General features: G+C 38.0%; 1 protein-coding gene across 12 annotated transcripts in view; it reads right to left on the bottom strand.

Annotated features, from left to right (window-relative positions):
* Positions 1–14,042, bottom strand: part of RGS7 (regulator of G protein signaling 7) — a 600,061-nt gene that overhangs the window by 30,077 nt on the left and 555,942 nt on the right. For all 12 annotated transcript variants that reach the window (XM_063670672.1, XM_063670673.1, XM_063670677.1 and 9 more), the window contains 5 exons: positions 10,124–10,222; positions 8,538–8,599; positions 7,441–7,551; positions 5,751–5,876; positions 36–222 (listed from right to left, as the gene is read on the bottom strand). In XM_063670672.1, coding sequence (XP_063526742.1) covers positions 36–222; positions 5,751–5,876; positions 7,441–7,551; positions 8,538–8,599; positions 10,124–10,222 — 585 coding nt within the window. The remainder of the gene's footprint in view (positions 1–35; positions 223–5,750; positions 5,877–7,440; positions 7,552–8,537; positions 8,600–10,123; positions 10,223–14,042) is intronic.

The following is a 14,042-nucleotide window of genomic DNA, read 5'->3' as shown; positions in this document are numbered from 1 at the left end:
GCACGTTTGTGATGTGAGGCTCACCGTATACCCACCTGAGCATCTTCAAATGTGTATCGTCCAGGTTCCTTCACGTTCTGTGTGGTTTTGTCATAACTCTTGGAATCCAAGTTAATAGCACTGGGGGCTCCAGGAGCCAGAAACTCTTGCCATATTTCCTGAACCCTTGAGGGCACTTCTTTAATAGGCCTCTTTTTCAGGTCCTCCACTGCCAGCCAGAATCTATGCAAAATGTGAGATCAGGTGTTTACTCTGATGGCCCATCATCTGCAAATTCTTGTGACATTTACGGATCATGCAGTTCATCATGATGACTCACAGCCAACTCACTTTCTCTGAGGGCTTCCAATATCAGGGTGGCACCAACTGTATTCAAAAGTATAATCTTCTTTGGAAGGAATTATGAAAAACTATCTCTTCTAAGTGTTTGTTGTTAAAAGCAGATCTGTCAGAGCCCTGTATAACATTGATTTTACCTAAGGAAAGTAGCACTGCTAACTGTTTATTGAAAACGAAGAGGAGTTTGAAAGGAACTAAAGGTGTGGGACATGGAGCCTCCAATTGGGAGACAAAGCCATGCATTACACTGTGTTCTTTGGATGTTCTGTCCATTTGAAAACTGGGGGCTAGTATGGAGAGGCTTTTCTGTTCTAGCTGGTAAGGGAATTACAAAGAAGCTTTGCTGGAGTTAAAAGAGGCCTGGACATAAGATCAGAAAATGCTCTGGCTGGAAAAATAAAAACAATTAACTAATGTTAAGCTAATTTAATTGAGAGAGTTATGGAATGACCAAAGCAGCAACCTTTCACATGGAATTATTTGAAAAGTTTAAATGTGTAGAGGCATCATTGCAATTCAGAAGCCACGGAATAATATATACTGACTTACTTCTGAATATAGACTTATTTATACCATATGTATACTGAAAGAACCTGGGAGTGTGTTTTGGTTGATAATAGCAAGTGGTAAAGTCTAGTGAGAAGGGGCCATATTGTATTAATCGGTTGCATTTCTTCAATATTTTGCTCTAGGCTAGAGCTTGCTGGTTAGATCTCCAGAAATAATGTTTAAAAGATAAATGAGTATATCATAATTTGTTAATAGAAACAAACACTCTACTAGAAAAAGGAGCTGCTAGGACTGTGTTATCCTCCATAAACACTCTTACTGCTCTAATAGTAGACGAAGTCAAAGAAAGGCAAAGACGGCCACCGAGACAGCAAACTTCAGGCTACAGAGTCTTAAGAGAGGCACAGGTGATCAGCAGTACCTGCGTAACCACTAAACTTTAACTTGACCACTAATAAATAATCAGAAATCAGTCATGAAGTGCATGAGCTAGAATCAGAATATCAACTGCTACTCAGTCTAGTGATGTTTGAGTTTTCATTTCCAGATTTTGTTTTTTTATAAATATATGTAACATTGGATAATCTAACTTTGACAACGCCTCAAACAGGAAACTACCACCATGACTTTTAGAAAGGAAGGCTCAAGACCATTCCCTCTTAAAACACAGATTTAGACACTGTGCACTCTAATAGGAATACTATGCGAGGCTGGGCACGGTGGCTCACGTCTGTAATCCCAGCACTTTGGGAGGTCGAGGCGGGCAGATAACCTGAGGTCGGGAGTTTGAGATCAGGCTGGCCAACATGGTGAAACCCCATCTCTGCTAATAATGCAAAAATTAGCTGGGTGTGGTGGCCGATGCCCATAGTCCCAGCTACTCGGGAGGCTGAGGCACGAGAATCGCTTGAACCCGGGAAGTGGAGGTTGCAGTGAGCAGAGATCATGCCATTGCACTCTAGCCTGGGCAACAAGAGCAAAACTTTGTCTCAGGAAAAAAAAAAACAAAAAAACAAAAAAAAAAAAAACAGGAATACTATGCGTAATCCGAGGGAGCAGGAGTGTTGAAATTAACATACGCTCAGTCAAGTTCATTCCAGCACACTTTGAACACATCAATCAAAACTAAGTCTCTGTCCTCAAAGAATGAGTAGAGAAAAAGATAAACCATTTAAATGGCCATAACACCAGGAAGTACATGAATGGCTCTCTAGGAAGAGAGCGAACTAGACCGTCTGGGAATGGCAAGCAGGAAAGAGCCCCTCTGCTGGGGCAAGTGCTGGATTGGAAAAGGGGGATCTAGACAAAGCTATTCTAAATCCAGTGACATCTGAAATGGGCCTGGAAATAAGCATAAAATATAAAAGGGTTGAGAAGTTAATAACCACACCCACACTGATATGTAGGTGCAGGCACTGCTGTAAGTGATTCACCTATATTAACTCATTTAATTCCCACAGTAATTCTATAAAGCAAGTTCTATTATTTCCCTCATTTTAGAGAAGAGGAAACTGAGCATATGAAGATTAAGTTGCTTATTTAAGGTTGCTTACTATTAGTGTCACAGCTGAGGTTTGCTCCCAGAAAATCTGCAGCAGATGACATGCTCACAACCACTCCCTTACACGGTCTTTCTAACAGCATCATTGCCTTTCTTATTCTCACCATTACTGTAGTTATTGTAATAGCTTAATAGCATGGAGGAGCCGGGTGCAATGGCGTGCACCTGTGGTCCTAGCTACTCAGGAGGCTGAGGTGAGAGGATCACTTGAGCCCAGGAGTTCAAGACTGCTGTGAGCTATGACAGTGCCTCTGAACTGCAGCCTGGGTGTCAGAGAAAGATCCCATCTCTCTTAAAAAAAGAAAAAATCCCATATCCTTTATATCATGGTAGCTGGAACCTAAGTAAGTATTTTTAATGTCTTTGATTCTTGATTTCCTCCTCAGTAAAATGGGATGATAATGCCTATTTCACTGGGTTTCCATTGGAGTAATTGGTTTCCATTGGATTAGTTGATTCAATTAATTCCATTAATGTATACTAATGATATAAATTATATAGAAGGCACTGAAAAGTACCTGGCATATTTTTAGTCACTCTAAGATAAAAACTTGTGATATTACTACATTTTCTTAGCACTTGCTCTATGCTATGTGTTTTGCTCGAAAAAAAGAATGAGGGAAATCCATCATAAAATTTCAAGTTTCTGCTCTCTGTTAGGGAGAGCAGAGGGTATATTTGAAGCATAAGTAGTTATCAAGAAACAGTGCTTCTTATTTTTTTCCTGTCCTAATATTTGAAAAAAATGCTCAGATGAGTGACACACTCTCACTGATAGCAGGAGGGCAGCTGTTTAGGTAAGATGCACGGAGCGTTATTTTATTTTAAGTGCAATTCACAGCCCTGTTGACCACTGGACCATTTTGTCTCCTTCAGCGTGTGACACAGATATGTCAGTGGAATCAGAGTAGGACTCAGATTTGGGGAGCAGTGGACAGTAGCTTGGTACTGGTTTGTAGGAAACCAAGAATGCCACTTACACGCAATCTGACCTCCTTAGCCATACTTTCTCGGCTTAACCTTCCTCAGCCATCCTTTTCTCATCTATAAAATGAGGCAATATTTACATTTTATGTTGTTTTGGTGGTTAGATGTGTGATGATCAGAAATAATGAATGCAAAATATAACATAGCATACTTATAAAAGTAGTAGATATAAAATATATTCTGGTGTCTTGTAGGTATTCAAGAATTAATCTACATCTTTCATTTATCTACTGATCTATACTTACTAAGGAAACATATGATAGGCATATAGTAGATACTCAAGAAATACATATATGTGTGTGTGTATATATATAATGTGTGTGTATATATATATAAGATAATCTAATATTTCTTAGATATAATTACTTAGCCTAGAGTCTAGTATGGCATAGAATGATTAAGGTAAGAAATGATTAAAGCTTGAACTAAGAAATTGGCAGGAATTCAATTCATGCCTGAAACCTAGTATCCACATGCTATCCTCTTCTTCCAAAAGCATCTTCTCTCTTCCTGTTTCGATGGTTTATCTCCTCCCCATTGTCCAGCTCTTAGCCTAGAAGCGATTTCCCCTAGTATCCCTTTGCTGATCTCTAACTCTGGGCTAGGCATCCCTCTGTGCTTCTCCCAGCTAAACACCCATGTTTTTGTGCTGTGATTTGTTTTCTTGTCTGTATCTACCAATAGACTGTAATTTTAATGAGAGAAGGAGATGTTTCTATTTGGCTAGGCGAGGCTGGTAAGGCTTATTACTTGTTTATTTACTCATCATGATACAAATGATATCAGCATGTTTTCAAAAACTTAGAAAATGAGAGGAACGTCCATCTCCCCAGCCACTAAAATACCTCAAGTATCCTTTATCTCTGCTTTATTTTTAATGCATTCTTTTTTTTTTTTTTTTTTTTTTTTGAGACAGAGTCTTGCTCTGTTGCCCTGGCTGGAGTGCAGTGGTGCAATCTCGGCTCACTGCAACCTCCACCTCCTGGGTTTAAGCGATTCTCATTCCTCAGCCTCCCAAGTAGCTGGGACTACAGGCGTGTGCCACCATGCCTGGTTAATTTTAATTTTAATTTTTTGTAGAGATGGAGTTTGCCATGTTGGCCAGGCTGGTCTCAAATTCCTGGCCTCAAGAGAGCCACCTGCCTCGGCTCCCAAAGTGCTGGGATTACAGGCATGAGCCCCCGCACCTAGCCTTTTAATGAATTCTTACACTCAATTATTGACAATGTGACCTAATATAGAAAATGTTATTAGTAGGCTCAATACGGAACTTTAGCAGCAAGATCTTGCAAAAGCCCAAGCATGAAGGGTTCCCATAAACTGGAAGGAGAATAGGAAGCTGCATGCCAGCAATCCATGCCAGGCACACATAGAGAGTTACACTCCTCTGGGTTCTGTCTGTGGTCATCTTGCTTCATCCATGCGACATGTGTCAGTGTCCTACATCTTTCTGAATGGTTTGGGATTCCTACGTGTTAAATCTCCTGAAAAGAATGTGACCATGCCTGGCACTGCTTCGTTCCAATGAACATAAATGAATGCAGAGAACTTTCAGTAAATGAATTTTACAGGACTGCATAAGTCATGGAAAAGTAAAAATTGGGCATCAGCTTTCAAAAGAATAATGAATGAAAGAGCTCATGAAACAACAGTCTTATATAGTGGAAAGTTATCACTCCCTTCAATGATGTTAAATAGAGCTATTAAAATCCACTCTAATGTCTTATATTTAAAAATGCAATTTTCAGATCCTCCTTATGTTAGCAAGTTTTAAAAATATATAAAGATGATGTTTACAACAGATGGGCAGAACGGGTGTCGCTCTCTCACGAACAGCTCAATGCTGTGCTGCTCTCAATTGCCCTGTGGCTATTATTTAAACATGCAAAGAGAATGAGACAGCCCAATAGTTTGGTTTCAAGTTATTTGATATAGCTGCCCAGTCTCTTCTTCTCTAACTTGCTTGAGAAGTGATACGCAAAGATAGTCAACAATGACAAATAGGTGATATTTTAATTGAACTTCATAAATGTTGTTGGCCAATCTCCACTTTGCCAAACATTGTTCTCTGTACTGCATTTCTTTACAGAGTCCATTTCAAAGCCACCAAATTTGTATAGTTAAAACATCTGGAGACACAGAGACGGTATAAAAATAAGTTATAAGAAATTGATACGTTGGACAGCCTTTGCCTTGCTATCTCTTTTCCCTTCATTAGGTGGCAGAAATTCAATCGGTTCATGAAATCATTATGATGTTAGTGGAAGAATAATTGATCTATTACCTCCAAAATAACCAGACACATCACAGACAGTATTTCTCTGGCTTATAAGATCCAAGCAACCTGTCTTACCTTAAATTTTCCGAGCTGAATTCTGACTCTAGAAATTTAAGGAACTGTTCTCTCCCAACTGGGTCTTTCAATGCCTCGTCCATGCCAAAACCCCATCGTTTTACCCTCTGCTGGCTCGGTTCTTTGCTATAGAAGATAAAACAAAGGCAAATACATTCCTTTAATTAGAATTCCCATTTTTTTGTTATTACATTCCCCTTCAAAATCATGTGTGCCTCGAAGTTCCCATCTTTACCTTTTCTTTAAAAATATATATATCTGATTAACAGCTCTGCATGAAATCATCGTGTACATTAGTATTAATAATAAAGTCTAACATTTATTGAGCATTATGTGCTAAGCACTTTACATAAATGGTCTCTTTTAGTTTTTGCCAGCCACTTTATGAGATAGGCACTATTAATCTTATTATTTTCTAGATGAGGATAGTGAGGCACAGTGTTATCACTTGCCAATGTCAGGCAAGTCATAAGGGGTAAAGATCCAGATATTCTGACCCCAATGCCACATTTCTTTCTTTCTTTCTTTTTTTTTTTTTTTTTTGAGATGGAGTTTTGCTCTTGTCACCCAGGTCGGAGTGCAACGGCGTGATCTTGGCTCACTGCAACCTCCACCTCCCGGGTTCAAGAGAGTCTCCTACCTCAGCCTCCCGAGTAGCTGGGATTCCAGGCACCTGCCACTATGCCCGCCTACTTTTTGTATTTTTAGTAGAGATGGGGTTTCACCACTTTGGTCAGGCTGGTCTCGAACCCCTGACCTCAGGTGATACACCCACCTCAGCCTCCCAAAGCGCTGGGATTACAGGTGTGAGCCACCATGCCAGGCACACATTTCTTAACCACTATGCCACACAGGGTCATGCAGGTATATTGAACTGGGGAAAATGTATTGGTAACCAAAAGATCTCAATACTAGCAAATGATTCTGGTGTCAATTAAATCTGTGACCTAATCCTAGCTGAGTCACAACATTTTGGGGTTCCAGCTTTCTCGTCTATAAAATCTTTAGCTTGTGGATGAAGAGTTCTGGGCATGTCCAGTGTTTGAGATTCATGGCTGGATGCAAAAGAGAGATAGTCCAGAAATGCAATCTAGAGAACTGCTGGAAGTGTGACAGAGTACCAGTCTTTTCTTTGTAAAGTGATATGCCATGGTCTTCTTATGACTCTGTTAAGACTGATGATGTAATTCTTTCCCTAGATAGCTCATGAAAGAAACTAGGGAGTCCTAAGTGGTGCTTTGCTTTTCTTAGGAAGTGTCTTGCCAGTTTCTCTTACAGTGTTTATGGTAAGCTCATTCTGTCTTAAAATTGAATGTATAAAGACATACTTGTGTTGGGCTTAAGTATGTATGGCTTTAGCATTCATTTTACTTGACTACATGAGACTTTGTGGCTATGTGGATTTTCCAGGAAGATAATAGCAATGAGCTAAATTTCAAGAGCTGAAGATCCTAACTCTGACAATTGCACTTCTAATTTTGGGACAGTCTTTCCAGCAATGCAAATCTTAATGCAAATGCAAATGTCTAAGGTTCGAAAACCATGATCTCGAACAAGAATGTTAGATATGGGCCAACGTAGATAAAGAACAAAATTACATTCACAATTAGCCAACAATAAAATCCTTCCCATTTCACTCAGACCCTGAAATAAAGCAACATATGTGCGAGAAAGATAAAATGCCACCTACCTTGCCTCAAGTTCCCAGAAAGTGGTGTCATCGGACAGCCATGGGTTAGAAGGGTCAGGTGGCAAAAGAAACGGGTCGTATTCTAAATACTGTTCCGTGTAACTTAGTAGACTAAGGAGAAAAAACATTTCCAGTTTCTTTAGTTTTCTGACTGGGGTTGCAGCCAGTCCAAAACAAGGAAAACAATATAAAAATGTGGGACCAAAGAATCCGTGTTCACTTGAAGAATGAAATCCAGTGGCAACCTTCACGCTTCAGTAACTTTCATGCAACAACTTATTGTGCTTCTCGGCAGACAACTGTGGCTAAAGATTCCATCTCTCCCCATGCCTAAGCCATATAAATCAGTATCCCTTGGTTAACATGAAGCACTATGGAAGAGGTCAGTGTGTGAAGGGCACCGCTAAGAATCAGTTCCGATCTTTGGTTAATCAGTCCACCCACAGCAGAACAGATTTTAGCCAACTTAGAGAAGGGCTTAAAAGAGAAATTTTGTCAAAAGTATTTACAGGAATAAAGTAAAATGGGAGCCACTGACAAGTTTTTTAAATGTATATACAAATTTTAAAAAGGGAGAAGGGAAAGAAGTTGGGGAGGTAGGATTTGGCAATGCCCAAAAGTGAAGAATATGAATGGCATTAAGAATAGATTTAAATGAAGAAAAGGAAAATATCTAAAATTTGAGTTTCATTCGTATTCTGAAGTCAGGCAGGAACAGTGTCAATTGTTACTATTAAAATAAGTTTATAGAGAGGCTCCAGGTTGCCCAAAGGTCATCGATAAATGGAAAGTTTCATGTCTTCCGGCAGGAGTGAAAAGGCTAGAATCTGCGAATTATCCTCTATATCTGATTCTTAGTTGAACAAGGACTGGATGTCTAGGCATTTAAGACAATTATAATCATTCTGTCATTTAAACTACATCAAAAGAGTTCTTTGAAAGTTTTTCTATGTGCAAAAAGGAAAACAAAATCACATTACTTATAGGATTCCAATTATCTGTCCCAACTCCTGTCCCAACAGTTCTCTTTCATTTTTAAACACATTTCATTGTCATATGAAATTTTAAAATTTATATAGACACTTTGAAATACTTACCTGTCAGCGACTTTTGACATTTTTAACCGATGTCTATCTAACTGTATTTGCCAATATTTTATCTGAAAAGAGGGTTAGAGAAGGAGTTACATAAGTAATGACATTTTGACAATTTTCCACTCTAAATCATGATCAGCTGGGCAATTCTGAACAAGAGTATTGTCTACGTCAGTACAATTTCAAAGTTGGTTAAAAAAATAAAAGCAGAGGGCTCTTAAAGAGTTAACAAAATGAAATGTTGGAATTTGAACACAATTAATATCACTTTAGAACAGCAATGAGTTTGATCATTCTGCCTACTTTAACAAAATGTAATTTTATTTTAAAATTATAGAGATTTTGCTGGGTGCAGTGGCTCATGCCTGTAATCCTAGCACTTTGGGAGGTCAAGGTGGGTGGATCACTTGAGCCCAGGAATTCGAGACCAGCCTGGCCAACATAGTGAGACCCTGTCTGTAAAAAAAATATACAAAAATTAGCCAGGTGTAGTGGTGCAGGTACTATAGTCCCAGCTACTCTGGGGGCTGAGGCAGGAGGATCACTTGGGACTTTGAAGCAGAGGTTGCAGTGAGCTGAGATCACACCACTGCACTCCAGCCTGGGTGACAGAGCAAGACTCTGTCTCAAAAAAATAAAAAATAAAATTGTAGAGATTTTAAACATTCATTCATGGTGAATACCTAAATCCCTCCAAATTTAGAAAATAAATGTATTTATTACCATCATTTCAAAATAAATCCTATCTCCTAATACCAAGAAAGTATCAATGATATGTGTTTTGAGAATAATTTTACCAACAATTCATGACAAATGCTCACATGGAATAATCACACACAGAAAACTTTAATTAAAAACTCTCTGAATGACTTTTCCTTCCTGATTATTGTAAATATACTAGAAAAGTATATTTTACACTCTTGATAAACTATATTATAATAAAATATCAGAGGAAAAGAGTCAAAATGAGAATAAAGCCCCATGACTGAACCAATCATGAGATTATTTGATTTCAGACACTGGAGTTTGCTTTGAAATATTACTTGGAGCCAACACTATTGATCAAATGCTAAAAAAAAGAGGTAGTGTATAGCATAACTCCATGACTGTACGCCAGTGTTGATAAGAAAAAACTTCAAGAGGTAGAGAGAAATCAGCACCGCAGAAAGCAAGAATAAGCACTCTTGTGAAGAAAATGTCCTATCATTGGATATGGGAAGTGTGACAATGTTCTCAACCTCTTGTCCTCTTACTCTTTAAAACAGAGCTTTGGAGTACAAAGTAACTACTGATGATGGAGTCACTTACAAATCAGCATATGTGATTTTTACAATTGGTTAGAGGAACAAGGATTTGGGTAAATAAAGAGTGAGAGGTTTTGAAAATCATTACCATATATTGATACATTTTCAAGTGATTACAATACTTAAAATTACAACATTTTATTATCTTTTAACTGCAAATCTTCCACATGAAACAGTCAGTCATACAAATAACCTATAAAAATACCCACTATTAACATTTACCCTCTGGTTTTCATAGCTGTTACTCTGTAAACCTTTAACAGGTCATCTCATAGGTTGACTCACCTGTTGTTGTAACTCATCTTCTGTTGGAGGTTTAGTTTCTGGTGTGGGTGTGTGGGTAGGACTGTGACTTCTAATATCATTTTGTAAACCATAGACAGACTATATTAAAATAAAAAATAAACATTTTAGGACAAAATACCATTTATAGTCACAGACTTTCTAAAAAGTAACTCTAGCATAAATTCAATAAGGTTGCTCAAAGTTTATTTGATTAAGCTTCTTAACAAAATTCAAAAGGCACTGCTATGATAAATATCAAATGCATATAAAATAGAAGCACAGCTCGGAAAAAATACGTAGTTAGATTATTAACTTTGACAGAATAATTGGTTATATGTAGAGAACAAGGTGCATGTGATAAAATTTGAGAGCAGGCTGGGAATACCAAGTTGGAGAATGTCAACACTAACTAACATTTCATAAGCATTGATTTAAGAAAATAGAGAGGTGGATGCAGAATAGAATAGGAATGTAATAACTCAAAAGAAGATTTAAAAATAACTTGATATTTTACATAGGAATTAAATGGGGCGCTGAGGAGAGTGACAAGTCAAGAATTCTATTGCTGATTTGATTTCTGATGGCGCAATAGAAGACACCAGGGTACTCCTACTCTCCATATCAACAGTGGGTTATTTACTTCACAATACTAGCTTTGCCATCGGGTGCCATTTGCAAACATCAGTGACCCCAGAGGCATCATGCATCTTTGGAATTCTCAATACCCTTGTACTTTTTTATTAACTTGTCAAAAGGTCAGACCTACTACTTAGGAAGACTCTTTTTTGAGAAAGGCCCATTGCTTAGTAAGTATAAATAAAGATCTGGTGACTAAAGGGATAAAAAACTATCTGTAACTGACTGTGAGACATCTCACGTGTCAACTCAAGGAAGAAGCCAAATTATTTTTTCTTGGATATCGAAGTATTATTCCTTTAAAATAAAGAATTTAATGTGTGTTATTGAGCACTTTTTCTTTGGACATGAGCAAGAAGGATGAGGGCATAATAAAACTGCATGAGCTCCACAAAATTAGTACCAGATAAAGTTTACAAAGACACTTTTGAAATTAGATGAGGTTAGATCCAGATGCCTAATGATGCCAATTTTCAGGCCGGTCACCAAGCTTGCCAATATCTCTAAATTCAATGTATTTTTGTTCCTGAACTGCTTTCACTAGGACCTTACATCCACTTAACACTATGCCTTGACTCTGTATCTGTCTTGACTCTGTATCTGCGCCTTTTGGATGTGGTTTTGCCCTTTTGTCTCCTGCCCTCCGTCCTTTTTTTTTGAGAAAGAGTCTCATTCTGTCATGCAGGCTGGAGTGCAGTGGCATAATCTTGGCTCACCGCAACCTCCGTCTCCTGGGTTCAAGTGACTCTCTTGCCTCTGCCTCCCAAGTAGCTGAGATTACAGGCACGTGCCACCACGCCCGGCTAATTTTTGTATTTTTAGTAGAGATGGGGTTTCACTATGTTGGCCAGGCTGGTCTTGAACTCCTGACCTCAGGTGACCCATCTGCCTTGGCCTCCCAAAATGCTGGGATTACAGGCGTGAGCCACCGCGCCTGGCCGCCGTCCTTTTTTTGGTGCTCTTATCCTTTCTTTAATAGATTTTAACTTGGATTTAATCATTGGAATAATCTATTCCCAGACTATCTTGGGTAGGGCTCTTCAATGTCCTTCTCTTGCTCTACCACCAGACCCTTGGAACCCAATTCCCACCACTGAGGACATCCATTTCTTTTTTTTCTTTTTTTATATTGCCAAACAAGAGGCAGGAAATGGCTATCCATTTCAACACAAGGATTTGCTCATATGCTTTGAATTTACTCTGAACAGGATGGAGCTGAATGTCTTAAACTAGCCCTTTTATTTCATTTATTTTTTCACTCATTCATTCATTCATTCAACATTTATTGAACACTTACTATATACTAAATATAGTACTAAGCATTAGGGAAATACAAATGAACAAAATAGATGTGCTTCTTTCTGCACTGGAACTCACAATCCAGTGGAAGGGAAAGAAGTTACACAGGTAATTGTGTAATTACACAAATAAACATATGACTCAAAAAGGGATCAGTATTATGAAACAAAAAAGAATAACAAACATAGGGCCTGAAATATAAAGTGATTTAATTTACACTGAAGGAATGGAAATGGCCCAAACTGATACTAGCCATATTTGAACATGATGAAATAAAACAATCTTCTGAATTCTGAAATAACAGTAGAGGTTGATTTTTTAAAAATTATGTGGTATATATACATAATGGAACACTATTCAGCCTTTATAGAACAAGAAATTCTGTCATTTGCAATAACATGGATGAGCCTAGAGGACATTATGTTTAGTTAAATAAGCTAGGCAGAGAGGTATTTACCATAGAATTACACTTATATGTGGAATATAAAAAAGCTGAAGTAGAGAGTAGAGTGACAGTTACCAGAGGCTGGGATGGGGGTGAGGAAAAAAAAGCTCTTGGTCAATGAGTACAAAGTTAGTTAGTTAGGAGGAATAAGCCCTGGTGTTCTATTGGACAGCAAGGTGACTATTGTTAATAATAATGTATTCCATATTTCGAAGTAACTAAAAAGGATTTTAAATGTTCTTGCCACAAAAAGGATAAATATTTGAGGTGACGAATATGTTGATTACTCTGATTTGTTCATTCCATGGTATATATGTTTATTGAGTATTACCCCATAAATATGTGCAATTATTATTTGTCAATTAAAATTAGGCAACAGAAAGATCACCACTTATATAATAGTTCTACCTTTCAGTATCTGCTATTTTTTCAACTGTATCACCTTAATTTTTGAGAAGAAAAATAAAAAGACTCTGAGACTTGAAGTTTCCATTCTTTTTTAACTTGGTTTAATTATTTAAAGTTTTTAAATAATAATCTACAGGTCATGTAAACAGTGCTTATAAAAAATAGCTGATGGTTTTAACAGTAAGTTTTTAGGCGAAGATTAAAAAAATAACGTAAAAGACTGCTAGAAAAACAGCAATTTGTGGTATCATGAAAGTAAAATGATCTATAAATTATCTTTTATCTCTACATTTCTATAATGATTTCAACATTTATGCATTTCCTGTAAACTTCATAGAGGTCCGATACGGGGCCAGGCGTGGTGGCTCATGCCTGTAATCCCAGTACTTTGGGAGGCCGAGGCAGGCATGTCTCGAGATCAGGAGATAGAAACCACTCTGGCCAACATGGTGAAACCCCATCTCTACTGAAAATACAAAATTAGCCAGGCATGGTGGCATGTGCCTGTACTGTAGTCCCAGCTACTTGGGAGGCTGAGGCAGGAGAATCACTTGAACCCAAGAGGCAGAGGTTGCAGTGAGCCAAGATCGCACCATTGTATTCCAGTCTGGCAACAGAGCGAGACTCCATCTCCAAAAAAAAAACAAAAACAAAAACAAAAAGGTCCCATAACAGACCATGACCCAAACCATTGGGAGGTGTTGCTTAAAACATCTTCCAGGAGCCTGGCTACTTGCTCTGAAGTTACTGCAGAGTTTCCATTTCTTGTCTTACATAAAAGTCAACATCAGGAAGTCTCGCTTTCACCAATCTGAGTACTGTTCATTTCCTGGGGATAGTGATAGCTTTTAACTTTGATTGTTGGCTACAATGAAAACATCCAAGAAGAATATAATTTTATATATGGGGATTATTTTATGGACAAAGGAGGCAAAGAGATTTATCCTATTTTGGCAGGCAAGTTATGAAAATTATTTGCAATGTAAAAGGCTTTGCATGTTTTAGAAAAAAATGTATTCAAATCGTGGTACAGGGTGGTGTGGCATGGAGCTAGAAACAGGTAAGGTTAGAGAGGAAGAGAAATAAAATCTCTTAATGTCTTAATATTTGCAGCTGGGGAAAATCAAATTA

Source organism: Pongo pygmaeus, chromosome 1 (assembly GCF_028885625.2).
Source record: "Pongo pygmaeus isolate AG05252 chromosome 1, NHGRI_mPonPyg2-v2.0_pri, whole genome shotgun sequence".
Lineage (NCBI taxonomy): Eukaryota > Metazoa > Chordata > Mammalia > Primates > Hominidae > Pongo > Pongo pygmaeus.
This window is presented reverse-complemented; position numbering and strand designations above follow the sequence as displayed.